General features: G+C 40.7%; 1 protein-coding gene across 4 annotated transcripts; it reads right to left on the reverse strand.

Annotated features, from left to right (window-relative positions):
• Window positions 1-57: 57 nt before the first annotated feature.
• WDSUB1 (WD repeat, sterile alpha motif and U-box domain containing 1) lies at window positions 58-17,211 on the reverse strand. 4 transcript variants are annotated; one of them, XM_058028477.1, is made up of 11 exons: window positions 16,188-16,640; window positions 14,405-14,814; window positions 11,070-11,254; window positions 8,621-8,713; window positions 7,821-7,914; window positions 7,518-7,551; window positions 5,789-5,829; window positions 5,599-5,705; window positions 4,494-4,673; window positions 1,863-1,997; window positions 58-575 (listed from the first exon to the last, which is right to left on the reverse strand). In XM_058028477.1, exons 2-11 carry the CDS (start codon window positions 14,800-14,802, stop codon window positions 421-423), a joined length of 1,422 nt encoding a protein of 473 aa, XP_057884460.1. In that variant the 5' UTR covers window positions 14,803-14,814; window positions 16,188-16,640; the 3' UTR covers window positions 58-420. The 4 variants fall into 4 exon arrangements, with proteins under 4 accessions (XP_057884460.1, XP_057884461.1, XP_057884464.1 ...); XM_058028478.1 differs by having other exon boundaries at window positions 16,019-16,640; XM_058028481.1 differs by lacking the exons at window positions 14,405-14,814; window positions 16,188-16,640 and adding an exon at window positions 17,197-17,211.
• Between the last annotated feature and the right edge of the window lie 347 nt (window positions 17,212-17,558).

Here is a 17,558-nt window from a genome sequence, read left to right on the forward strand (position 1 = left end):
GAAACTCTCTCCCAGCTTTTCCAACTACGTGTCCAGCAATGGGGAACAGAGAAAGACACATTTTGGTTTGTTAGAGTAGAAAAAGAAATACAGATCCTGTACTTTGCTATTTCTTACCTTCTGAAAGACTGACTTGGCAAGATGAACACTCAAACCTCATAAACGTAGTAAAAAGTATAAGAAAATTTTATTTGAAAAACTGAGTTTGAGTACTTGATTCTTAAACAGAAATACCACAAAGCAGAACTACCAGGAACTTAAAAGGTGTTCCGGGAGCTTCCACCAGTGAAGGTTGAACCAGCCACAGATAGAAGAGAAATACAAGTTTTGCTTTCCATTTGTTTCTGATACAGTTAATTCCTCCAGCTGCATAAAATTTCAATTAATTTTAACAAACAATTTCAAGATTAAGTGGTTTAACTATTTCTGCTGAGTCTCTAGCCAGCGACTAATGGCCATTTTTAGTGTTCTATTTGGTATGAGCGTAAGAGAGTGCAGAGGAAGATTCGTCATGGGACTAGAGCGTCTGTTGCTGATCCAGTTTTCCATTGCTTCCCTTTCATAGGAATAGCCATCTGCAAAGAAACCATCAACACAAGCTCATATTACAGAGGCTTGGGCACTGTGGCACCGTGTAGTTTAAATGTAAAAGGGAAGTAAGGAAATAAACACATGCAAACACAAAAACTGAGATCTAAACTAAGTACACTGTATGTGAAATCTTTACTGTGGATATAAACAGTTCTGTCTAGTTTCATATATCTATCTCTGCCTGCAAAGCACCTAAATATATTATGCACAGGTTAAATACGATTTTCTTTTCAGTTTGAATGATCCATAATGTGAAATAAAAGCTCATTACCATCAGTTGACTAACACAGCTAAAGCCTTCTGCTTTGCTGAACAGGGGCCTTGTCCACCTGGCTGACCCAGCCCTGAGCTGTGCCTGGGCAGAGCCCTCACCACCTGCCCAGGTTCAGGACTTTGGCTCTTAGAGTTTGTAGCTGAACCATCTGATCCTTAAAGAGCAAAAAATTAGGCCCCAGGAATACCTGTGGTAGAATACAAGCCTGGGCCCTATGCCCCTCCTCTTGTCTCCTTACTCCTTATTGAATAAAGCAGCTATCACTCCAGCAGTTAGCAAATGTCTTCATATTTTGGCCGTTTTACTTCTCAGAAGTCTGCCTAATACCTCAGTACTGGATGAAGTTAGTTACTGTTTACAGAGCAACAAAAAAAAAATATATACTGATCTTATGTTTGTATGCTCACCCTTCCCCTCGTCCCCCAAGAATAGAACTACAAAACAATAGGTCTTTATAAAATGCTTTAACTACATAACATCCTATGCTGCTGACATATCACAGGTCCAATGGCTGCTGCATTTATAGGAGTGTGCTAAGCACAGAAATGTGCCTGGAGTTTTTTGGTTGTTTTTGTGGGGTTTTTTTCTGTTTAGTTTTTTTCTTGTTGTTGGTTTTTTATTTGTTTTTTTTGTTGTTGTTGTTGTTTTTTTTTGTGGGAGGCTGGTTTGTTTGTTTCCTTTTTACCCCAATGAATGGCACACTTCCATTTTGCATTTACTGAGCCAACACTGTAATTAGGCTTGTAATTATATTTACAAAGGCACATAAAGGGAGGCACATTAAGAAAAGGAGGGAGTTGCTTGATACAGTATTTTTCTCCATATCAGACCTGTAATTCAGCAAATTAAACATTTATCACAATTCTGGTTTATTGCAACAGCTATTTAGAATAGTTTATCTTTCTAGGTCTGCTGTTAAATAGGTGTGAGAATACAAAAACAGGCCTATCTTTACCCTCAAGTAATTAGTTTTAGTCCATGTCACGTAGAGACATACCTGTGGCAATGACAGGATCTTTCATAAGCTCTCTTGTTATAGGACACAGGAACTCATCAGGAACAGAAACTGAGGTCATTGTCATCCTCAGTTCTTCAATTTTCTGGAGAACTTTACTGCGCAGGCCAAGAGACTCTGAAAAATTATTTTACATGAAGTGGACAGCACAGCAGGTAAGGCAAAGAGGTCAGGTCTTGGAATAGTCAGCATCTATGTTACAGGAGACATAGCTCCATCTCACCACCCCCTAAACCAAAAGCTTGCAGCCAGCCCTGGCTCCCACTGCAGTCAGCTCTGCCACAGGTTCTGTCTCCTTCTGTGCAACAGGAACTTTGGGGAGTAATGAAAACAAGCAGTAAAACCAGTGGAGGTGCAGCAGAGCCATGGCAGAGCAGTGGCCTGGGGGCCGTGCAATTGACCGACAGAGAGTGAGTGCAGCGCTGCCCCGCAGCCACAGCCACAGCCTGCCGCGGGACACTGCAGGGCTGCCCTGGGCACAGGGCACAGAGCAGTGCCAGGGGAAGGCACAGCTGTGCACCTCGCACAGACAGGACACTGCAGGGCTGGCCTGGGCACAGAGCACAGAGCAGTGCCAGGGGAAGGCACAGCTGTGCACCTCGCACAGACAGGACACTGCAGGGCTGGCCTGGGCACAGAGCACAGAGCAGTGCCAGGGGAAGGCACAGCTGTGCACCTCGCACAGACAGGACACTGCAGGGCTGGCCTGGGCACAGAGCACAGAGCAGTGCCAGGGGAAGGCACAGCTGTGCACCTCGCACAGACAGGACACTGCAGGGCTGGCCTGGGCACAGGGCACAGAGCAGTGCCAGGGGAAGGCACAGCTGTGCACCTCGCACAGACAGGACACTGCAGGGCTGGCCTGGGCACAGAGCAGTGCCAGGGGAAGGCACAGCTGTGCACCTCGCACAGACAGGACACTGCAGGGCTGGCCTGGGCACAGAGCAGTGCCAGGGGAAGGCACAGCTGTGCACCTCGCACAGACAGGACACTGCAGGGCTGGCCTGGGCACAGGGCACAGAGCAGTGCCAGGGGAAGGCACAGCTGTGCACCTCGCACAGACTGCATCTCCCTTCACACTGGCATTCAACACGCCTGCTCATACCCACCTCTGATACACTACACCTGCTCTACAGCACTGCTGTCTGGGGCTCACAAAGGCACACCTGAAAGGTGCCTGAGGCCTGTGGTTTTTAAAGCACACCGATGTCCTCCAATCTGCAAAGACTGTGAAAAACTTCTAGAGGTCTTTAGCAAGATCTTACATCACAGTCTCAGAGGAAATAAAACAGGTTATCAAGGAAAGAAAGAACATGCTCATTCAAGAATTTGTATGCTGGTAGACACCTAAAATTTAGCTAAACAGGAATATAAATAACACAGAAAATGTTGGTCATTGTAGGCAAATAGGATTTTCCTACTTTGTAAATGCTTGAGCTATGGCAGATAGAGAGCAATTTTTTAAGTCAGATACATGAGGCCATAATTTCTATACCTTTCTATACCTTCTCCCCACAGAGAACTCTCTTTGTAGCAAGTCACACTACATTCAATTCTCACAGAACTTTCTAGTCAGTGTTATCTGATTAGCCTCAGCTGGCAATTGCTGCAACAAAGTTTTATGCTACTTCAATGCTAAGGAAAATGTTTGCATGAAATGAGGAAGCCAAGTGTCTTTCACGGATGACAATGCCTGTCAGATTCCCAGCATTTCTGTTATTTCTACATTTCAAAAAAGCCAGCTGTTACACAGAGATAATATGATCCAATATGGACCAATTCCACATAGACACACACAAAAGGGAGCAGTCTTCCTACAACAAAAAATATCCAACTGTACTTTTTAATAGGTTTCTTACCTCATTCAGGCTTTTGTCATACTTGACCTCACTTTAACAAATGTATTAGCACCTAATTTACACCTAAATCTGGCCATCAAAATGAATAGAGAACTTGCATTTTGAAAGTTCCAGTGCAGTTCACTATTTTAAATGTTCTTATTTCATAATGACCATTGTGGAATCATGACTAATATAGTGCTTCCTTTTGATTCCTTCCAAAATGTAATCGCAGTTTTGCAATAAAGCAATAGCACAGTGTAAGAACCTGATGTACTAGAAATTGTCTGACCCAGGCAAGCTTTGCCTGGTCCTTACCAAAAGCCATCATCAAACGCACACTTAGGAATTTTACTGTTCAAGGCTGGTGACCACCCGCAATTCTCAACATTGCACTTCTGCAGACAGATAGGAAAAATACAGACTACCCTATTTACCAAAGTGAGAAACATGAATTATAAAGAAAAGCTGAAATTCCTTTTCCAGCTTAATAATACAAGATCAAAAAAAGAAAACAGAAACAAAATCAGGTAAGACCATTTAACAGTATCATTAGTGGAACTGCATTGTATGTCTCCAGGTATAAGCAAACACACACAAAAAAAGGAATACTGTGGATAATGTAAAATAAGGGGGTTTTTAACAACCCTGGAAATGAAATAAAAAAGGCATTTCAGGGGGAAAAAATCCATGTATCGAACTCCTAACTTGCTTTCATTCCAACATTTCAAAGTACTCTAGAGATTAAAAACTATTTGAATTTCAATACTCTTACCAATTTTTAATTCATTAGCAAGACTTTCCTTAGTAAGATTCAGCAGTTCCTTGCCATCAATATTATTCATTTTGAAAAGTCCAACAAAGTCTGCTAAATCCTGTGCACAGAGCCAGGCTGAAACATCATCCTCTGACCAGTCCTCAACAGCCACCTTTGATTCATTTTCTACAGTACCTCCTTTGAAAACGAAAAAGAGTTAAAAAACAAAACAAACCCAATTAAAAACAAACAACACTATCCTCCCTCCCACACAAAAAAAAAAACCTCACCACAACCCCCCAAAAGCAAACAACAATGAAATTCTCAGTTCAAAGAAACAATGTCATTAATAGATCCTGTTTTTAAGTGTTCTCAGTACTATACATTCTTCAACTAAGAAAATAAATGCTTCTTAGAGATTCTTTTGTGAGGGAGGGCAGTAATTTGGGTTTACCTTTTACCTGTCAATTTTCAAAGTTTAGAGGAATTTAATCTCTTAGATTAAATTTGAATGTCAAATTTGAATTTAACAAACAACCAGAAAAGTGCTAGCAGACACTGGAATCACCTTGCACATCCTTAGAAGGCACACCAAAATCCAAACTTACTGTTGTGCTTTGAAAAAAGACAAAATGTACCTTTGTTCCAAACACTTGAGGTACTGGTGTAATTTGTACCATTAGTTATCCTATAATAACAGCACTAATGTCATCTGTACAATTAGTTTTTCACCTATAACAACTGGTAAGGTGCATTTCTAATTGACAATTACACTTGCAATTAGCATATTTGCAACTCATCACAAATTACAGGTGTCCAAGAAGTGCTTCAGCACTGGCAATAACATTCACCTCTTAAATGCCAAAAAATAAGCAATTGCAAATATCAGAAAAACAGACAGACCAAATTAATAAAACTAAGATACGTCTAGTATTTTTTTTCTTTACAAAACAACAAAAAGAGAATACCTCTTCTGGGCATTAGTCAGGTTATTTAGAAGATAAAAAGCATGCACACAATCCTGATGTTACACATTAAGTGCAGGCAGGAATGAGGGATTTTTGCATCTTCAGAAGGTGTTTTGAATTTAAAAGAACAGATTTCAAATACCTCACACACTGACCTGCACAGGGTTGTTTAAGGTCAAGCTGCCATATGTGCACAGTTTTATCCATTGAGCCTGTGGCAAGTAAAGGACTACGTGGTGCAAAAGCACAAGTTGTAACGTATCTACAAATAAAAAAAAGTCTGAGAATTCATTAGAAAAGGATTTCTTTTATTTATGAAACAGAATAATCATGCTGGTTTCTTACCTTGTATGCTGAGACAAAGTATGAAGGGTATTGCCAGTACTCTGTAAAACAGTTTTTGTGATTTTAAATATTAAAGAATAAAAAAAGGGTTTCTTCACTTGTTTGCTTCCTTTCAAAATAGGGAATATTGCTTCTTGAAAGGTGACAGAAGGTACCTTCAGAGAAGTTACACAACTTCGACAAAGCTGATCAGCAGCAGAATCAGAAATGCAACTTGAATTTCCTGCTTTAAGCCCCTATTTGATGCACTGTTCCCCTGCACAATCAGCCAGCGTGGAACATGCAAGGAGAAGAGTGCTGGAAACACTGACTGAATTAAATCCATATTGGCTGGTTGGTTGTGTAGATAAAGACATTTCTTCTATAAATCTTGTATTAGAAATGACCAAAAGGGTCATTGTGGGGGTCAACTCACAAGCCTTCAATTGGACCAATAATTAACCACAACTATTTGGCCTATTCTCTATTTGGCCACTAAATATTAACTAAAAAAACGAAATTCCTGAATTTTGGCAGTTTTAATTTATTATAGAAAGATTTTCCCTCCTAAGAAAAATAGCATTTCAGGTACAGACAGGTTGGAAAGATGATGAGCAAAATTATTCTGAATCACTAATTGATCAGTTAGCACTCCACTATTTTGAGCTGTCCAACATGATTAAAGTTCCCGAATATAGGCTGAAATCTCTCTCCCTCTCACAAAGGTTTATTGTCCCTACTTTTCCCCACAGAATCACAGGATGGTTGGGGATCTCTGGAGATCACACAGTCCAACCCCTCTGCTAAAGCAGCATCACCTAGAGCAGGTGTCCAGGCAGGTTTTGAGTATATCCAAAGGAGAATTTCAGAACTAGAAAAGTTATGTCCAATTTGATAAAAACCTAAGGCCACAAAAGCTGATGAACAGTATTAAGAAATATTTAGGCTGTGGTTTCCTTCATCTTCCAGTTTTCTGAGGCTTCTGAACTCTAGAGGACATTTTATATACCTGTCTAAACTACTAAAATAACTGGGCCAAAAAGTTTGCAGATATTGTATTAGTGATTTTGGTGAAAAACTTTAATGCTAATTTAAAAATTGTATCAATACAACAAGTATGTGCAGAGCAAGCTGAAGAAGTTTAAAATTTGTTCATCCTTCATTTTCAGCAAAATTATTATTTTTAATACTATAAAGTATTAAAGGTATATTTATCACTTACAGGTGAATCATAAAGGAGATAACGTTACTATAGAAAATGCTTAAACAATAGGTTTTAAAGATATTGTGCTTAATATAAAAATTTTCTTGAATTCTTTATTATGCTTCTATTTGCACTTTACATATAACTAACTACAGAATTTCTATGTTCACCATTCCTGATTTTATGTCAAAAGTCACAGTCTTCCATGCTTTGGAAGCAAAGCTAAAGTTAGGATAAGAAAAAAATCCTTCTGCTTCAATGTGAATCTTGTAACACTCATAAGTATGGAATTAATTCAGTAACACCCTGCTGCAGAGAAATCAATTGACAAATCCTCACAATGTAAAGAGAAAGTGAGAAAGATTGATCAGCTCTCAGGAGATATTCTTCCTTAGACTCCTTCCCCTCCTGCCCCCAAACGCACAGTAAGCATTTGGCTTCGTATAATTTGTATTCTTTAGTATTTTCTCATTGCTACGACACTGCAGAAGAAATTTATACTTAAAGACAACCCCAACAAATCCTCTGGTATTATGCTATACTTACAGTTTCATAGATTATGACGCACTTGTCCACAGACCTTAAAAAAATACATTGACATGAAAGTGATGCAGAGAAGGAAAAGGAAAGTGTTTCATTAACTTTCTCCACAATCCAAGATTTCAAACTCAATCACCTACAAGACACAGACTGATTGTAAAGACACTTCAACAGCTCTAGAGGTCACAGAACTATTCCCTAATTATTGATAATAAATATTTAGAAATTTTTAACTCTTTTGAACTTTCTGTTTTATAATATTAAAGCATGAACCTGGACAGCCTGACATTTCAACAAGGCGCTGCTTACCCCGAGACTACCATCTGTCCGTCACATGAAAATGCACAAGCCAGAACTGGGGCAGAGTGCCCATTCAGTGTGCATTTATATTTTAACTGAACACCTAAAAAAACAAAAAGGTAAATTATTACATATGGCTATATTTGACAAGGTATAACACAAGCTGCTCTAAGAAGCCCAAAGCTGCACCGAAGATGTGACTCTGTGACATACTGTTTACAAAAAAGGGGATAAAAAGATCACAGAGACAACTTCCCCTTTTAATATCTCGAACTTTATCACTTTGTAGTCTTAGCATGTCTCACAAGGTTTTAGATAATTAAATGTGTATCTGGACACACAGTATTAATGCTTACACACTTTTTTATGAAGGAGATTACAGAAAAGCACCCACTGAAGATATTTTTGGTAATTTACTTAGTCTCTACATTGTAGTTTTTGCAGGAGCCAACATTCTTTTCTCCGGCTCTTATTCATGGCCCAGGATATACTGAAACATGAAAACAAACTTCTCCCTGGCCAGGCAGATTAAGAGGTTTTAACCTATCAATCCGCTGAAAGGCCACAGTAGAATTTTTTTTAAATCTTTACTTACAATACTTGTTAAATAGATTGCTAAATAAAATCTACATGGCACAGCATCACAAAGTGCTGAATGCCTTAGCTGTTCTCCAGCTAATAATTAAAAGAAAACTTTCACTTTGTGGTTAGTTTGGCTGTGAATCCTGTAGCACAAATTTGATTTTTGATTTAAATTGTCACTAAAGACCTAAGACACTGGTAAATCAAAAAAACATTTCTATACAAACCTGAGAAATCTGCAAACAAAATAAGCCAGAGTTTGATATGATTATCTTGTCCGCAGGAAGCCATCTGGAAGTATTTGAATCCATTTTCACTAACTGACAAAATAAAAATACATAAATGGGAGTCAGAAACATTGAAAATAACAGCACATCAGTAAAGTACATCAGCATAAAAATCATTGCAGAAGTTCTAAAACAGTTTGGACGTAAGAAATAGGTATCATTATACTCTTTTCTGAATAAGTAGATTAAGACCAGAGCTGTGCTCGTGTTTTAAACTTTCTTGGTGGGAAATGTTTGAATCCTCTGATTATACCACTAGAGTCTTTAAATCTAAATTATATGGTTGTATCCATTTTTTCTACAGTTGCACAATTCTCAAAATTAACCACATACACATACAAAATCTGAGAGTATCTGACAGGGAATTTTCATACTTTTACACATTCAACTTTTCACTTTTATAAACTGACATTTCATGACTGCAGTCAGCCAAACACTCAGTAAATACTGCATTAAGTGTGAAATACAACAATAGTTTTATAGCTTTCCCTTCTGGATTCAGTGGCTATGAACATTTCTGAATCATGTTCCATGACTGGACTGTTAGATGCATAAGAAAGTGGTTGGATGGTTGCAACCTCAGGGTAGTGGTGAATGGCTCAGAGTCCCAATGGACCAGTGGTGTCTGTGGGTGGGTTCTGTATTGGGAACAGTGCTATTTAATATCTTCATGAAGATATTTAATAGGCAGCAAGAAGGAAGCAAGCAAGCACATCCTCAGTCTTCTACTGACTCTTGCACTCAGTAGAAGACCTTCCTAAAGATCTGCCAACTCCATTCCATTCCCTTGTCCCCGAGGGCAGTCTCCCAGAGGATCCCACTGACAAGCTCCCTGAAGAGCTGGAAGTCTGCCTTCCTAAAGTTCAAGAGCCTGCCTCTATTCCTTACCTGACCTATATCCCTTAAGATGGTAAACTCCACCAAACTCCACCACAACAGCTCTAGATCCCATGAGCTCCTAGGCAACTGTGACTGAATCCACTTCAAAGGCAGAAGAAAAACCACCTATTACAGCCTAAAGCACAAAGAACCTATCAGACACTCTGGACCAAAACTTGCTCTGAATTAAGCAGGTAAAGAGAGTCTCAATTTAAAACTATCTATAATTGTTCTGGATAAGCACTACTTGTATGCATTTCATAAAATATTAAATCTGGCATAAATCCCAGAAGGTTCAACCATTGATGACTAAACAGCAACGCACAAAAGGAAGTATGTTGACTTTCAATAATATATAGATTAAAAAATCAAAACTTATCAGAAATCAGCCAGAACAAATACACAGTGCAGAAAATACCTGCTTTGTTGCCTGTTTATCTTGGCAGAAGGCTGTAATTTTTAAACCAATAGAATAATCTCAATATGAAATGCAGTGGTGGAAATTACACTCTGATCTGTTTCAGCTGCAACATATGTTTTGTTCTCAGATGCAACTCTTAGTTCATGATGGAGTTTTTTGTGTAGTATTTTCATCAAGTAAGATCCTACACCTTTCAGAGGGCATATATTTGTTTGATTTGGTATTGTCAATCACTAATTCTCTGTTCTGAAGTGTATGTTCATATCCTTCTTCCTCAGGTTCCTCCTGCTTTCTTTCCCACTGCTTCTCTCCTGTTTTCTTCTGCTCTGCATCACCTCCTTAGACATGGTGGTACACACACAGTAGTACTTATTGCCAGGTTCAGCACTTGAAGATGCAAGTGGCTGCTCAGGTATAACTTTTGGGGCCTTTGAAAGGGCAGCTTGTGTATTCTGAATACAAAAGCCTAAATATGTCTATGAAGATCTGGAAAGCACAAAAGTATACACACACGGTTGTTAAGTGAAGTTGCTTCATTACTTCCTAAAGCTGACAAAGAGATTTCTTCCCAATTTCCTAACCTCCATTAGAAGCAAATGACTATGTGATCAAATGTTAAAATAGCTCCAAGATCTTTTAAGATCTTAGTGGAATGCAGGAGATTCTGGGCTCGTTACTTCCCCAGATTCCTCTAAATGACCAAGTCAGGTGCAGGAAAATAGCCTATCTGTTCATATTCCAAAGTTCAAGCATTTAGCTTATTAGATTTACAGCTCTCTGCACTGTTTTAATCCAAAGTATGAAAGAGACAAGTGGGAATGGTAACCAAACACTGCATCTCCTAACACCCTTGTCTGCCATGGGGGCAATTAGCTACTCAAAGTTATCACCTTGTCTGTTGACCTAGTACATTCCTTGCCACCAACCTGACCACAACCTTTACTTAAGAATATTCAGAATATTCCAAAACATCACAAGGTCATTTGTATCTTGAGCACCAATGGCAAAAATAATACAAAAACAAGAGCTAGGGAGAAATAAACATCTCTTTTTTAAAATGTTCCTCCTCTGATGAGTTGAATAACTAACCAGATACTGGATGTGAAGAAATATCACAGCAGGTAACACCGAGATCATGTGCTTTTTCATTATACAGGCATCTCATTTTATCATCCCAAATGGTTAAATCACCACTAGATGATCCAGTGACAAAGCAGTTTCCATCGGGAGAAAATGCACAAGCCATCAAAGAACCATCTTTAACTTTCCCAGATCTGAAAAACAAGAGTACACAGGATTGAATTTAGAGTAGGTAAGGTTCTACAAAGTGACCTCTCAAATGCAGTCTGATGCAATAAGCCAAACTCTTCTATGGTTTGCACTTTGGAACTAGCTAACAGAGGAAAAAGAAACTCAAACCAACTATGAAAGGAGAGCAAAATGAGCTCTGCAGCAGGGACGAGACCTGCTCTTTGACAGCAGGAGGAAAAATATTAGATGGAGGCCCAAGGCAATAATTTTAACTGAGTGATAAAATAATTTTGAAACTAAAGACAATTTGCATGGATTTAACACTTAAAAGGCACAATGCACTGTTAAAATTCTATGGCAGGATACATTTTAAAAGTCAAAGATAAATATACAACTGTAATTAACACAGATTTACATCATGTACACAAACAAGGGGGAAAAAAGACTGACAGTTCTTCTGTTTTAGAGACAAAAGAGAACACCTAATAGCCCATATAATAAGGTGTACCTGAGTGGTATACGTGGTGATTTATGATGCAGGATTAATTTTGCACCACTTGAACACAAGAGAAAGCAAGATGGAAAAGAAATTATGTATTTTAATTAAGTCAGCCAAAGCACTTTGCAAAACTGACCTTCAAAGAAAATTTCTAGCAGATATGGAAGTGTGGTCAACCCTCAGGAAGGAAGTGGGGTCAACCTGATTCCTTTACACTATCTGATAACCTAAAGTTAATGGAAAGAGTCTCACTCCTTTTAATGGACACCAGATCCAGCCAAGCATGCACAGCTGAGTCTTTGAGTGCGGGGAGGAAATCACAGAACTATTTACTCTGTCATCATACTTCGCACAACAGCTGCTAATGCTCTTTTACTGACAGAAATTTTATTTACTGCCAGAGGTGTCAAGCTTAATGTCACAGAAGACAAGTCAAATTTTACTCGATGTCACACTAATCAGATCCACGACTTTCTAAAAAGCATTGTCTCCTTAAATTCTTTTATTAAAAATATTATCAACTCCAGTACAGTGCTTCCCATTTTTATATGTAGAATCCTTTTTCTTTAGTGTAGCTTTTACAAATTTCATTCTTTCACACAAGAAGTTGCTGACTCTGCTCTGAAAGCAACAGTAAAATAAATAGCATTTTGCATGCATTTAAAACTTGCAGGCCAAATACCAGTTTTGTAACTTACTACTGAACAGGAAATAGAGACCAGTAAGAAATACACACAAACTTCTTTCCTGTTGTTTACAGGCACCATAGAACTTATTTAAATAGCCACCTTACTTCACAATCTGAACCGTCAATTACAACAGCTGAGTAGATAAGGAACAAATTTTATGTAATTTTATTATAATTATCATCCATATATTTAGTCAACTGACAAAAGAGTGTAGTAAAATGTTTTCTCATTTTCAGCATCAACACAATCAACTGTTTCAAAGAAACAGAGGACCACAGATTGACATTAGATGGTTAACTAACTTCCAGTTACATAATTTTTAAGTACTTTGATGATTTCTATGTTATACTGATTTCAACTATTAAAATCAGCACATGTGCATTTTCCTACCTGCAATTACAAATCACAATAAAAATATTCATCAGCTGAAAATACATACACACGTGCACATTCCAAAATAGATATAAAGTTGACTTCTTCTGGCCTGTTAACACTCTGAAATGAACCTTTAGTAGTTGAAGGGGATAGGATCATAATGTTAAATTTTTTTCTTATATCTCTACAATGAAAACACCAAAACAGAATAATTTCTGCTTGTAATAACAATATAATTTCTTTGTAGTCATTATACATCCACCATTCAACTAGAAGAAAATTAGGATGTAGGTCTAAAATATGCACCACTGCATGTATTAAGAACATACAACTGTAAGAAATGTTGTCTTCATATTTCTGGGTTTTTCCCTTTAGCAACAAGCATTCTGAATAAAAAAAAAAAAAAAAAAAAAAAGATCTCTTCACTCTCAATGTCTCAAAACCTCAGATTTCAGAATACTAATGACTGAACTTCCTAATTTTTCTGAAAGATAAAACTAGGAAAAATAGGTTATCAGTACCTCTTTACTACCACAAACCATTTCAGTGTTTCTTTATGTACTACAAAAAACATGGTGGCAAAAATCTTGGACAATTTATGGACAATTTTCCAGATTTAAAAAATTTCAAGTAACTATAATCAATCATTTTGAAAAACTGCACAGTTTCCCACATAAATCACCACTGTGGAAGGCAAAGAGGCCACAAAATGACATGCTTGACAGGGAACTACCAACATCAAACAGAAACAGCTGCTCCCTCAATCCCGAGTGAAACATCAGTTGGCTCAAATTCTTAACTATTTTTCGAACTTTAGACAGTAATTTAGTTGGACAATAAGCCCTAAAACCTAAATAATGTCCTGCCCAAGTACAGATTACAACTGGCCTAAAGAATTTACTGAAAGACAGAGATGTAAAGGAGGACTCTGAAGAGAGCTCTAAGATTCATGCCTTTAACTATGCAACACCAATAAATATACTCATCTGCTTTGCTTCAAATGTTTCTTGGAAACCTATGTGAAATGCTGTCATGCTTAACCTATTTAGCACCAATACTTCTTTCAGTCACTTGATGTCTTAAAATGTACAGTTTCAGGACAGGTCCATAGCTTCCAAACTCTGGTTGCTGGATTACCAGCAAGCTTCTAAGACCTTCCTGGACACCAAACTCCTAATAATTAAACATTTAATTTATACTGCTATGTGTAATGCAATATAAAGCACATAGTACAGTCACACTAACTGTGTATTATGTACCACAGTTTGCTGACCCAACCCTTAGAAACCGGATGCATACAGTGTGCAATGCATCCTGATCTCATGTTAAATCAATGAAATTAACTTTAAAAAAATCAGGATTCAGACGTACGATAACCTTGTAAAAATTAAAACTTCTCGAGTTTGCATTGTTTAACTTAAAAAACCAAAAAGCTACTTAGCACTTGTCCCTCTCCTATCGATAACCTTTAGGTTATCTAAATCCTATCCCCGTTTCGTTGTGATATCCATCAGTGGTGTAAGTGTACGTATCTCGTACACTGTAGAGCATACTGCTTGAACTGTATTCACCTCAAAACAAGTATTTGTCAGGAAGCAGGCGGCACTCACCGGTAGAGCTGCATGGACCGCACGTTCCAAAGCACGGCGCTGCCGTCCGCCGCTCCCGCCAGCAGGTAGGGGCCCTGCGGAGAGAAGCGGCAGACCCGGACGGGGCTGGCCCCGGGCTGCGGGAGCACGGCCAGCCTGCGGCCGTCGCGCGTGTCCCACAGCGCCGAGCTGCCGTCCGTGGAGCACGAGGCCAGCAGCCGCCCCGACGGCGAGAAGCAGCAGCAGTGCACGGCGTACGCGTGCCCTTCCAAAGGCGAGTACGGCAGCTCCGCAAAGTCGCTCAAAGAATAAACGCGGATTGTTTTGTCCAAGGAACAAGTAGCCAAGCACGATGATGAGAAGGCACAGTAACTGACATCATCGCTATGATCTGATAAAGTGTGAATTAATGTCGCCATTTGAAAAAAAATCTGAAAAAGATTTAAACAGACTTAATTTTCCTGTTTCGTAAATGAAACATACTACCTTAGCAAGATAACTTCTGAAGCAAAAAAAAGGAAAGAAAAACTTATTTGCAAAGTAAGTTTTTCACCTAGCATTGTTTAAGCAGAGAATCATAAAATCCCAGACTGAGTTGAAAGGGACCTTAAAGCCCATGCAGTTTCACCCCCTGCCATGGGCAGGGACACCTTCCACTATCCCAGGTTGCTCCAAGCCCCGTGCAGCCTGGCCCTGAATGCTTCCAGGGATGGGGCAGTCACAGCTTCTCTGGGCACCCCGTGCCAGGGCTTCACTATCCTCACAGCCCAACCTTGGCCTTCCCAACCTAACCCCTGACTGCCCGAAAGACCTCTCTGCAGTCCTCCCAGTGTACCTGTCCTCACTCGCATCCTTTCCCTTTTTGTTTGAATTTGTCCAAGAGCTCCCTTCTGCTTACTTTCACAGACAGCAACGCTACTGATGGCAAAACATCAGCGTAAACCCACATACTTGTGTTGCCAATCCAAAGTTTGACCAGCCTGACTAAAACATTTAAGTCAAAATGTGAATATTAATTGTGTGATCAGCATTGGAACCTCTCCAGAAATTGCATTTGCTGCTACACAGAACAACAAAAGGCAATGTGAACTTCACACGCATTTTTTCAGGATGTAAAACTTCTAGAACTAGTTTAAATTGTATCAGACAAGTGATTTACACTGCTGAGGTCCAGGAAATCCCCAAAGAGGTACATTCCAATCAGTTATCCCCCATGCTGCAGATCACAGACAAGTTCCTTGAGAATAAATGCACAAAGCCAAAACGAAGTACCTATAGCTCTTATAAGCTGTTTATAATGAAAACCCAGAAATACTATTTATATTGAGTTAACTTATATAATAGTCTGCTGTTTTAGATAAGTGCTTCATTCTGAATAATAACTTCAGTGCTGAGGCATTTGCGAACAAAACTATTTATACTCACACTTTTTTTGCATAGAAACACACACACACACACACGTTTGTATGTATGTGGACATGTAAGTATGTATAAATGTATGCACACATATGCAGAGGTACATACGTATAACCTACAGACACAAAGGTACATATGTAAGGAAAAAATACTCATTCTCTTCAGACAGTGTATGGCACATCGATTTAGTTAAAGACAAGATCATTGAATACTACCTACTTTAGCTTCAGGATGCTCAGTTTTACTACCACTCTAAAACCATTAAACAAGTGAAGAAGTATCAATAACATAGCTGCAGAAAGAAAATACGTATTTTCCTCAACTACGAGAAACCTCTGACGAGGTCAGAGAAAACTTAACATCTGGAAAGATGAGCTGTAAAAGGCACCTTGATCTCACTGTCAGGAGACTTTCAGGAGCTCACTGCAGAAAAGCAAACCTAAGAACAAGAGGCTTCAGTATCAATAAATCGACTGAGGGAGCTAGGAGCAGCGGGAGCATTCGTCACCAGAGAAATGTTCAGCACCACAGCATCATCTCTGCAATTACGTATTTTTTCTCATAATCCACAAACCAGCAGCACGGGCCCACGGGAACAGCTGCAGCAATTCTCGACACGGCTGGCAGCCACTTCCCTACTGCTCTTTCCTGCAGCCTAGCCCCACCCAACCCATGGCGCCGGCAGCGCGGCCGGGACGCGCTACGCGCTAGGAAGGGCGGCGGAGTCGCCCCGAGCTCCAGTGGCACGTGTCGGGTAAACGAGACCGTGCCCGGCTGCGCGATGTCCCCGCGGCCGCCAGTCACGGCCCCCGGCCGGCCGTGAGGGGATCCCGCCCGCGCCGCTCCCGCCTCGGCCACCCCGCGCGGCCCAGGGAGCTGCGCACGCGCGGGGCTCCCCCGGCCTCCCGGCATGGTGCGCTCCGGGCCGCGCCACTGCGCGCCGGCCGCGGGGGGAGCCGGAGCTGCGTGTCTCACTCTAGCGCCGCCATTGGCCCCGGCCCCGGGGCGGCGTGGGCGCGGGTCGTGCGACCTTCAGCCCTCGGCGCCTCAGCGCCGGCCCGGAGCCGCGCAACAGCCGCCGGCGCTAGGCCTGCCTTGGCACGAGCCCTGCGCCTGTGGCACGTTGGCGGGGCCGGACGCCATCCCGGCCACTGCCGCGCCCGCACGTCAGAGCACTGCCGGGCGCCAGCCGCGTCCGAGCGGGCAGCGGGGCCGCGCTCTGCGGCTGAGATGGACACGGTGACCGCCTCAGCCCGGCCTCCGCCCGCCACAGGCGCGGCCCTCGAGCAGAGCGAGGGGAGTTCCAGCAAAGAGTGCTCCCCCAGGCCCAGCAGCCATCAGGGAACTTACACCATCGCCCTCTCCCCCCGCCTTCTCATACACGCTCAGCAACTTACACATAATAAATGGTTTAGCCGGCACCTACACGTTTTGAGGGAGACAAAGTCACTTTTCTCGGAGTCACTGCGCCCAGGAAGCATTCCGTAAATAATTGGCCTTCCGTGTTTTATAGCATTTTATTTGATTACACACTCTGTGATCCACGGCTGAAGCCTGGTCTTTCACTGTTCTGAATCCTAGGTGACAACCACTGTTAAAAAGAAGGCTTTAGACCTCTTTAAAGATACGTATTTTGATTTTCAGCTGCTTTTTTATCATCCCATTTTTGCCAAAGAGATGACAAGAGACAAAAGAGTACTCACACTCCACCATAGCACTCTTCATTGAGTACCATTACAGTATTTATAAAATAGTAAGT

Source organism: Melospiza georgiana, chromosome 7 (assembly GCF_028018845.1).
Source record: "Melospiza georgiana isolate bMelGeo1 chromosome 7, bMelGeo1.pri, whole genome shotgun sequence".
Lineage (NCBI taxonomy): Eukaryota > Metazoa > Chordata > Aves > Passeriformes > Passerellidae > Melospiza > Melospiza georgiana.

Excerpts from the sequence above, each read along its gene's own strand:
- WDSUB1 (XM_058028477.1), bottom strand. The coding sequence starts at position 14,802 with ATGGCGACATTAATTCACACTTTATCAGATCATAGCGATGATGTCAGT. Across the intron at positions 11,255-14,404 it reads CGGTCCATGCAGCTCTACCG|ATCTGGGAAAGTTAAAGATG; the intron begins GTGAGTGCCGCC and ends CTTGTTTTTCAG. Across the intron at positions 4,674-5,598 it reads CCTTAAACAACCCTGTGCAG|GAGGTACTGTAGAAAATGAA; the intron begins GTCAGTGTGTGA and ends TCGTTTTCAAAG.